Source organism: Artemia franciscana, chromosome 13 (genome assembly GCF_032884065.1).
Source record: "Artemia franciscana chromosome 13, ASM3288406v1, whole genome shotgun sequence".
NCBI classification, from domain to species: domain Eukaryota; kingdom Metazoa; phylum Arthropoda; class Branchiopoda; order Anostraca; family Artemiidae; genus Artemia; species Artemia franciscana.
In genome coordinates this window covers 46,663,627-46,674,234 of record NC_088875.1, presented here as the reverse complement: position 1 = coordinate 46,674,234, position 10,608 = coordinate 46,663,627, and the positions used below count along the sequence as shown (strand labels likewise).

Below are 10,608 nucleotides of genomic sequence, written 5' to 3'. Positions count from 1 at the left end.
CGATCCCTCCACTCTAAGTGTTTTCCAAGTTATAGGTTTCCCCCTCCAAACTCCTCCCCCCATGTCACCAGATAAGGTCGGGATTTAAAATAAGAGCTCTGAGACACGATATCCTTCTAAACATCAAATTTCATTGAGATCCGATAACCCGTTCTTAAGTTAAAAATACTTCATTTTTTCTAATTCTTTAGAAATAACCCCCCCCCCCAACTACCCCAAAGAGAGCGGATCCGTTACGGTTATGTCAACCATGTATCTAGGACTTGTGCTTATTTTCCCCGCCAAGTTTCAACCCGATCCCTCCACTCTAAGTGTTTTCCAAGTTTTAGGTTTCCCCCTCCCAACTCTCCCCCCCCCAATGTCACCAGATCTGTTCGAGATTTAAAATAAGAGCTGAGACACGATATCCTTCTAAATATCAAATTTCTTCGAGATCCGATCACCCGTCCGTAAGTTAAAAATACCTCATTTTTTCTAATTTTTCAGAATTCACCCCCCCCCCCAGCTACCCCAAAGAGAGCGGTTCCGGTTATGTCAATCATGTATTTAGGATCTGTACTTATATTTCCCACTAAGTTTCATTCCGATCCCTCTACTTTAAGTGTTTTCCAAGTTTTAGGTTCCCCTTCCCAACTCCCCCCCTCACTGTCACCAGATCCGGTTGGGATTTAAAATAAGAGCTCTGAAACACGATATCCTTCTAAATATCAAAATTCCTTGAGATCCGATCGCCCGTCCGTAAGTTAAAAATACCTCATTTTTTCTGTTTTTCAGAATTAACCTCCCCCCTTAACTACCCCAAAGAGAGCGGATCCGTTCCGGTTATGTCAATCATGTATCTAAGACTTGTGATTATTTTTCCCACCAAGTTTATCCCGATCCCTCCACTCTTAAGTGTCTTCCAAGTTTTAGGTTTCTCCCTCCCCCCCCACAATGTCACCAGATCTGTTCGGGACTTAAAATAAGAGCTCTGAGACACGATATCCTTCTAAATATCAAATTTCATTGAGATTCGATCACCCGTTCGTAAGTTAAAAATCCATCAATGTTTCTATTTTTTCCGAATTAACGGGCCTCCCCACTCCCCCCCCCCTAGATGGTCAAGTTGGGAAAACGACTATTTCTAATTTAATCTGGTCCGGTTCCTGATACGCCTGCCAAATTTCATTGTCCTAGCTTTCCTGGAAGTGCCTAAAGTAGCAAAACCGGGACCGACAGACCGACAGAATTTGCGATTGCTATATGGTACTTGGTTAATACCAAGTGCCATAAAAAGGCAAAGAGAGTAAAAGATAAAATAAAAGACAAAAGAGATACAAAATATTAACAAAGATTATGCAAAATAAAATGCTGCGAGCAAATACTCCAAAAAATGCCGAAAAATGAGGGTATTTGGGGAGAATAATTACTTAGACGAAATACTACTCAAAAACAGTATTGTTATCACAAGAGGTGCAAACATTGAACATAACTTTTCAGTTATGATCTTCATTTCTTTATCATTTACAGTGGTAAGGCCAATGATAATAACATACCATCTTGTTGGTTGTGTGTTCCGAGTTCAAAGGGAGAAATTGATTAAATTTAGCGAAAAAAAAAGAAAAAGAAACAGGACCAAATTTTATTTTTAAATTTTTTGGAAATCGAAATTGCCCAAATGGCTAGCAATACAGAATTAGACAGATAGTAACTAAGTTATATACTGCAGCAAGTGTACTTCTACACTCGAAAGAATGAAAGAATGTTCGGTTGGATTTAGTAAACGTGATGTGTCCTAAGAGTATGGGTAACTTATAAGAGTGGAAACTGGTGTTGGAATGGTACTGGAATGATACAAAATATCACCGATACCGTCCATCGCTTGGTCTATCTTGTCTTTTTTTTTCCAGCTTCGACTTTTTTTTTAGAAACTGAGATCATACTACATCAGATATTACTACACATTATTGCCAATTAAACTAATAACAATAATTCAGCTTCATTATTACACTGAAAAGTCACGAGAACTGAAAAAGGCTAGATAGAGTTGGTTGTTTTTTTTGTAAGCCCTATCGCCAGTATCCGCTATTGAAAATTACCAACATTCGTTAGGGTTTATAATGCAGATACTGTGTTGAATACTTTATGTCAGAACTCGATATGTGCACTTGAGGGACGCACCATGAGCCCGATGTAAGTTATGTAATTACCGATATTTACTGACAAATTTCCTAGATATAAAAAAATCCAAGGGCAAAAGCGGAAGCCATTTTAAGAGTAATAACCCATAAAAAAATGGATTAAAATTTAACAACTGTCCCTATATTCACTAGTAAAGAGGTCAAGGGATCAAAAAAAAAATGAGGAGATACTTTTATTTAGTATGTTCCCTTTTTTATATAATTCCTTTTCAAGGAATTGAAAATGATGTTTACTTAATGTAATCTTCTATAGATGCTGAGTTCAGGACCAAAGTTCCAAAACTTCGAGGAAAATCCTAAGGAGTTACAACAGTGCACTAGGAAAGACAGTTTACATAACTTAGGCATGTTTTTGACAACATTTTAACTTTAGACATTTCTATAACTTTAGACTGGATTGTCTCTAAGAAACAAGAATGTTTTACCTGTGAGATTATCATCCTGGAATCTTTCCAACTCTTTCATCAGAATTAGAGCAAATTCATGTCCAGTGGTCAGGTTCAAATATGGTTTCATCGTCTCCATTTTAAGAATCACGTTCTGCTTAGATGCATCAGAAATTTTTTGTAAGACCTCTACAACGCTGATGTCAGATTTCGGGCCACCAACTATGTCTTCAAGGACTATCCATATGGATTGGTTGAGACTGTCCGTTCTTTCAAATATGACATGAGAAAAAATATTTCGGTTATACCTGGAACAAGTTTCACATGGGCATGGCTTCTTGAAATACTTGGTCATCTTAAAATGAAGCCAGTCTTCTAAATGCTTTTTATACTGATGAATAAGCTTCAAGTAGAAGTTAAAATCCCCAGTATCATGCGTATCACGCAACAGAGCAATTTCGCATGTTTTCCTATTTGTAAATTCTGTGTTGGCACTTTTGAACTGGGCAGCAAGAACACGATCGATACTGATTTCAATTGTTTCCGTGATTCCAGGAATATAGCAGTCCTCAATAAACCTGCCAGCCGCGGTTGAAGCTAAACTACGACTGGCACAAAGGCCTAAAAAAAATTTCCTAAAATGATTTTTTCTTCGAGCTATCTTACGCATTGGATCATTATTTTCCAAAAAAATATCTCGAAACTTATCTAAATACTGAACAAAAGTACCAAATATATGCAGAGTAATCTTCGCACGGACCACCATGTTGCTATTGAATAAATGATACATAGGGTTCTCAAAAGAAATATTCAGGTCATGATGAAGTTGAACCATAACACTATACCAGTTTTCAAAGCATAGATCTTTGTTTCCAAGTGTTCTTTCTATGTCATTTTCAAAAGTCTTGATGAGATTAACAGCTAGTCGATTGGTGGTGTGATAATGATCTAAATGATCTACTGGTAATTGCTGTCGGCTACTAAAGTAACTTGCTCCAAAGTTTTTTAGACGCGTCCAATAAGATTTTTCATCATATAAGGAAGATATATCAATCTGCTCCCTTGCAAACTCTGCAAGACTTTCCTTATTTTTTAGTTCAGATTTCAAACACTTTCCGTATCTTTTGCTATATTTTTGCATGAGATATTCTCGCACTTGCATCTCAAAGTTAGTTCGCTCTATCCTTCTGAACGAATGGTCTCCGATGTCGCTTAACAGATGATCCCAAAGCTTATCAAATTCAGCCGTCGCTTCGTTTTCATCTAAGCTTTTTCCTTCAGACCTAAATCGCTCACCGAGTGACGCAATTCTCTCTTGAAAAAACATTTCAAAACCTAATTCCTTTGAAGCAACTACGCGTTTGCTCTTTTCCCTTTCTATAGAATCTTTTAGTGATTCTAGTAATTCAGTTTTGGTTTTTATCATAAGATGATCCACTGAAGATTTTACTTCTTCGAAAAACAGGCGTTTCGATACTGGATCATCTTTGAGGTACTCTTCCATTTTCTGGACCATTCTTTCGGGAATATCATCAAACACTTCCTCAATTCTTTGCACGTACAGCTGCAGAGAGAGCAGTTCTTTACTGTTTGAAATTTCTGTTTGGTAAATTTCAAGATGCTTCTTTAATTCCTGTCGAAATTCCCATTCAAGCTCTGCAAATTTGTCATCCAGAGCACCCCTCTTAAAGGCTATGAAAGAATTCTTGAAGCTGTATAAGAAATCCTCAGATAAAACGGCGTCCCAAATTTGAAGAACCTTTTTAGAAAAGCTTGAAGGGGTTTGTCTTTGATTTTTGCTCAGTGATAAAAGAATTGACTCCTTTACGCTCATGACTTTCTCAGCATATCCTTGATTTATTGCAGCCATCGGTGGTGTGCCATCATACAGACAACAGAAATATTCATGACTCTTGTCTTCATCGTAATCCAATATATCTTTGAAGCAAACTTGAGTAGTGCCAATTTCAGACTTCGCAGCTATTTCTGTTAACTCTTTCAGAGTTTTTTCAAAAAGTTTCCGTTCATTTGTTAATTTCTGATGATTGGAAGGATCACCAGTATTTTGATGAACAAAAAGACATTTGGTTTTTTGATAATTAACGTCTTTCATTCGAAGGAATGCGTGAATTGTAATTTGTATAATATCTTTCAGGGCATCCATACTTTCAGATGCAACATTCAAAACAACAATGTCACTAAGTCCAACAACAAATGTAGCAAGCTCAGAATCATGTTCATCATTACCCATAAGGTCTTGTCTTTCTGGAGATTTTAGGCCTTCTGTATCTAAAACAAGAATGTAGTCTATGTTAAACTTTGCAGCATATTGTTTTTGGACGGTGATTAACTGCATGTTAACACCCTTGGTGCAACGGCCAGATGAAACAGTAAATTTGCAACCAAACATTGCATTCAGTAATGTTGACTTTCCACTACTTTGAACACCCAAAACACTTACTACCCCTATAGAATTTCTTTTTCCCATTCGGTCTTCCAAGGCACGCATAAAATCCACAAAAAATAAATCTGGAATCCCTTGAGCATCCCCGTCAAAAAGCTCAATTGGGTGTCCAGCAAGAAGAACGTCAATCATTGTATGTTGAAAGGACACTTCAATATTTGCATCGTTTTGCTTTAGAATCCTAGCCAAACTGGATTTATTGTACGGACTATCGTTTGATATATGAAGCATATAAATCTGACAAAGTTCTCTCATCAGGTGTTCTATGCCAATGTCCTTGCTACTGGCAGGATCTCTTGAAAACCTTTCAAGGTATTGAGACAACCAGAATAAAAAATACCTTCTTTCTTTCTGATTAAGGATCAACCTCTCAGCAAAATGCTCAAAAAATTTTGCTGGCATCAAGGTACCCTGCTGTGTTCGGATTTTTCTCTTATTCTGTTCTAATGATTCAGTGTATTTTTTTACTGATATGTCAGTTGGTTTTTCCGTTACACGCTTTTGTCTCTTATGAATAGCATTGTAGTCCTTCCACAATTTTCCAGATAGAGGCAGACTAGAAAGTTTATTTCTTCCTATTTCCTTCGCTAGAGTTAGAGCAGCTTCTTTAGCAACTTGCATACATTCATTTGAATCTTCCAATAGAAAGTCAAAAGCTTTAGCTCCTTCTTCCCATTCTGAGAAGTTCTTTTTCTTCAATTTTTTATTTAAAACTAGAGGCTTCAATTTCTGGATTATACGAGACTCGGTGTCTCTGATATACACGAAGTTCGTTTTTTTTGGAAGCCCTTTGACTAGATCATCCGCATTTAGCTTCTTGTCAGAGATAACAATCATCATCGAACAGAATTTAGCTAAAGATATTAAAAGACGCTCGGTTTCAACTGAAGTATTACCAATAAATACACACAGAACACTTGATTGTTTAGCGACGTACATTGCCAAATCGATGTTGTTCTTAGAGTCTCCACGTAGATTAACAGTGGCTAAGGGTTCAAAATTTTCATCCCTAACGGGAAGTAGCCAAGATAGTTCCAAGGATCCACTAGAAAAGGTTCTCGGAACATCGTCTTCATCATAGTTTTGGAAAGGCTCATTTCCTTTTGGGAACAATTTATTGATAACCTTCGACTTTGAGAATGAAAGATCTCCAATTCTTACAAACGAGCAATAGACAAAATTTCCTGAATGGACGTCACTTTCAATAAAGGATTTGCCGTTCAAAGTTTTCCACCGTTTGGTGATATTCACTAGGGACCAGTTTAATAAAAGGTATTTTGTAGATGGATCTTTGATGAGAAACGGAACTGAAAACTGTAAAACTGCCAACCGTGAAAAAATTTCTTGTCTTAGGAAATCGTCAGCAATAAGAAGGAAACAATACATCAAGTCCATTGAGTTATGCTCCATATTTGATTTTTCAAACATAATCTCATTCCTAGCTTCTACGGAGTTGTGCATTAGTTTATGGAAGAATTTCGACACAGCTTCTGAAGACCCTTTTGCACCAGAGGGTTTGCACATGCTAAACTCTTTTACTTTCTCAAGGGTTAACTTTTGCTTCCTGTAGGTGGACAATTGGAGCTTGTCAAGAATGGAACATATTTCTCTTTCTGTGGGCCAAGAAGTTTCGTATGGATCTTCGTTTTCATGTAAAATACTGATAGGTATTTTGTCAGTCTTGTCATTAAAATTCAATGAAGGTGAAAGATCAGAATTCTGGTTTCTACCTGTCCCGTTAATTTTAACAGCGTTTTCATACGCAGGTTTAATGCTCACAAAATTCTGCATATGACCTGAAAAACTTGTTTCATTCATAGCTGCGAAAGCTGAACTTTCTCCTTGATAGCGCTTCCCATTAGAATCAGTATTTACGAAAGAAGTGGCCACGGATGCATGCGGTCTTTTAATTTCGGGAGAGATATTTTCACTTTTATCTGAAGGCACTGAAGGTGCATTATCTTTTGGACTAATCGGTTTAATTGGAACTGATTTTATATTTTTTTCGGTAGATATATTGCTGTCCGAATCTTGCTCCTTTGGCGCGCCTTCTTTGAAGCTCTCTTCGATTATTCCAATTTTCTCCAAACTTCTCACAGAGGCGACGAAGGCAGAAGCAGATGATGTGTCAATTTTGGCAGATTTATTTTCGCTTTTATTGGCAAGTTTAGCAGAATCATTTGCACTGATTTGTCTAGGTAACGGTGATGAAATATTTGTCTGGGTAAGTGTACCATAGTTGGAAGTTGATTCAACTATTGTATCTTCTTTGCAGTTCTCTTTGGTTAATCCATTTTCCTCCAAACTTCTCATGGAAGTGACGAATGCAGATGATGATGAAGAGTCAATTTTGGTAAATTTGTTTTCGATTTTGTCTACATGCGTCGACAGACCTTTCTCACAGACTGCTGCATAGGTAAGTAAAGGATCCTAAAACAGAAACAAATGGCTACAAAAAAAAGCAATAAAAAGTAAACAACACAAACTACAAAAGTCAACAGTATAAAAAGGTAACCAAAAGCAACAAAGATTAATAGCAAACTCAGGCCATAAAAAACAACTTTGATTGAAATGATTGCAACTAGCCTCTATCTTACTGCAGTTTTGTTTAAATAGAGAAGTACATACTTTTGACAAAAGAATTATCTCAGACGAGAGAAAGTATTCAGGCTACCAAACCGACTTCAACAGTTGTGCCATTCAAGACAAATGTATTGAATTCACAGCTTTAGAATGTAGAATATGTATCTCTAAGGTCACCTGTGGGTGCAAAAAAAACTCCAGTGAAAGAAGGGACAAGAATCATCTCTCCCAGCTGCAGCGTGGTCCTTGATATACAAACCAATCAGAAACAGCATCAAAATACGATATTGTAGATCCAATCTCAGGGATTTGTGTATGATTAAGTAGGCTGTAAAACTAACAATCGGTTCCAGTTTAATTTTATAGTGTTTTGCATAAAGGCGTATGTTCCACTTTTTGGAGAAAATGAGAAGGGTGCGTTTAATGGATCACACTCGTCAAATTTTCAGAGACACATCCATTGAGCAAACGTACTTACTGCAGCGTCTATAACCTTAAGACGACCTGACAGTACTTTAGGAAGCATAGGATGTCTAACAGTAAGTTCGAGGACTCATTTGCTGTGAGCACCATTGTATCACACGTGGCTCGGTAGCAGCAAAGTATTGTTTATTTACATTTCACATCGTGCAGTCCTTAGTCAGCCTTTTCAACAGCACCGTACTTAGCATAGCCTAGTTTCTTGTACACGTGAGCATTCATATTTTGGTTTCGATAACCATTTTTAATTTTAAAGAACAACGAGCTAGGATTTGATCTTTTTGTGACGCCAGGGAAAATGAAATTGAAAGGATATAGAATGAAATAAGTGGGGATTCATGAGGATGAGTTTTTTTTTTTTTTTTTTTTTTTACTGCCTTTTAAAGCAAAGTTGATTTTTCAAATAGCTTGCAAAACATCAGAGTTGAGCTAATGGAAACATGTTTGTGTCTTTCCAAAGATTAATGAAACAAAATATGTAAAAAAGTTTTCAAAGAAGAGTAAAGAGCTACATTAAAACAAAAATGAGCAGGAACTATGTCATATAATTTTTCCAGCGCAAAATTATCATAAACAGCCATGAATCAAAAAACTAAATCTAAAATGAACAGAAATTACAGTAAATAACACATTCAAAATTCAAAACAGGCAGAAACTACCACAGAAAGGAGTAGAAGTAACAGCACCCCTTCCCTTCTGAGGACCAGAGCATAATTTGAGCTTTACTGAAAAACAATCCTTATTTTGAGCAGTGTTTTTTATTTCACATAACATCATTAACAGAAGAAAAAATCACCATCATAACCAAAAAACAAAACAAAAACAAATGATAGTCGATTGACAGTTTAATACTCAAATTAATTTTTGAAAGTCTTGATAATTTTAGATTAATTAAAGTTTAAAAAAAAGGGAAACGTTTCAAATGTGCTTGTTATCAGTAAAGTGCAGATTATGCTCTGGTCTTTAGAAGAGATGGGAGGCTGTTACTATGCTTTGATTTAGTTCAAATTTCTCTGAAATTTTCGCCTTCATGCCCTTAGCCTTTGTAGTAGGAGTCACAATGATTGTAGCAGGAGATATCAAGTTGAAACTTTCAGTACATGTTGAAGGGGGTGTTAAACAAACTAAAGGCAAACTAAGCGCATGTTATAACTGTTACTATTAGTATTACTACTACGACCACTACTTCTATTGAGGCTAAGAGTATTAAAATCAACTTTCAGGGAATATTTAGGGTGATGTTAAACTAAATCAAAATTCACTATGTGAATTAAGGTTACTATAAGGATGTGTGGGCAATTCCTCAGTAGCAGCTTAGTAACTTAAATTGATAATTTCAGGACATCTTGATGGGTATGTTGAACTAACGAAGAGAAATTACGTGCATGTTACCACTATTCCTATTTTTACCGCTCCTATGACTACTATCTCTACTGAGGCTAAGGGTATTTAGGTGCAACATTCATGGATTATTTAGGGTGATGTTGAACTAAATCAAAACACGCAATGTACATGAACGTTACCAAAAGGGTGTATGAGCAATTTCTTATGAACAGCTTAGAGCATTAAGTTGAAACTTCCAGGGCTTGTTGAGGCTGATGTTGAATTAGCAAAAGAGCCTCCGTGCATATTGCTACTACTAAAGCTACAACTTTTTAACCACTACTACTATAATTACTACCAGAAGTACCGCTGAAGCTAAGGGTATTATCGCAAAACTTTCAATGTATAATGAGGAGGATGTTGAATAAAATCAAAAAACAGCGTACTGATGTAGTTTATTAAATAGGTGTAACAGTTATACCCAAGGAAAGTTGTACCAACGAAGGTGGTACCTCACCATTGTTAATTCTATAAGTTTTACCAGAAACTGAAGGAATCAGTGAGTTGTTACTAGAAGCATTTAGTAATTGGAGAATTCCATTGAAGTACTAGATCTTTGGTTCCAAAATCTCGTGGAGTGTTACAGCAACTGTGGCACATGGGTCACAGTTGTTGAGTTATAAATTTGTTTGCTCCCATATCACTTCTGCAGAAGCATTATGATTATCGAGTTATGATCTGTAAGGTCAATATGCAATTAGAGAACTTCTGAAATGAGTTATATGTGTGCCAAGTAATCGTCAAGCCCTAAGTCTACAATTTTATGGTTTTTACCTGTATTAAGACAGTGTATTATATGACTGGGTGACGCATTTCAAAAATTTTCCACCACCTGCTTGTTGAACATACCTGCTGACTCCCTAGAAGTACCGAATAAGCCATTTCTAGACCTATCCATCCATATTGACCCAAAGTCAGGTGGATTGCGGATGGATACCAAGTCCGGGAAGTCCCTCGGGGAAGACCAGATTCCCACCGAAATGATGAAATTCGCAACAGCTGCACGTAAAACTGTATGAACAGCATTATTTGCGCTAATTTCGGAGAATGAAAGAGGTTCCTGAGAGTGAACAAAAATTACCATCGTAAAACTAGTCAAAAAAACAATGCAACAAAATTCAAAACCAAAGAG

The 10,608-nt window shown here is 36.6% G+C and overlaps 1 protein-coding gene across 2 annotated transcripts in view; it reads right to left on the bottom strand.

Annotated features, from left to right (window-relative positions):
- LOC136035015 (interferon-induced very large GTPase 1-like) overlaps nucleotides 1-10,608 on the bottom strand; it is a 36,742-nt gene that overhangs the window by 8,564 nt on the left and 17,570 nt on the right. For both annotated transcript variants that reach the window (XM_065716596.1, XM_065716597.1), the window contains one exon: nucleotides 2,606-7,460. In XM_065716596.1, coding sequence (XP_065572668.1) covers nucleotides 2,606-7,460 — 4,855 coding nt within the window. The remainder of the gene's footprint in view (nucleotides 1-2,605; nucleotides 7,461-10,608) is intronic.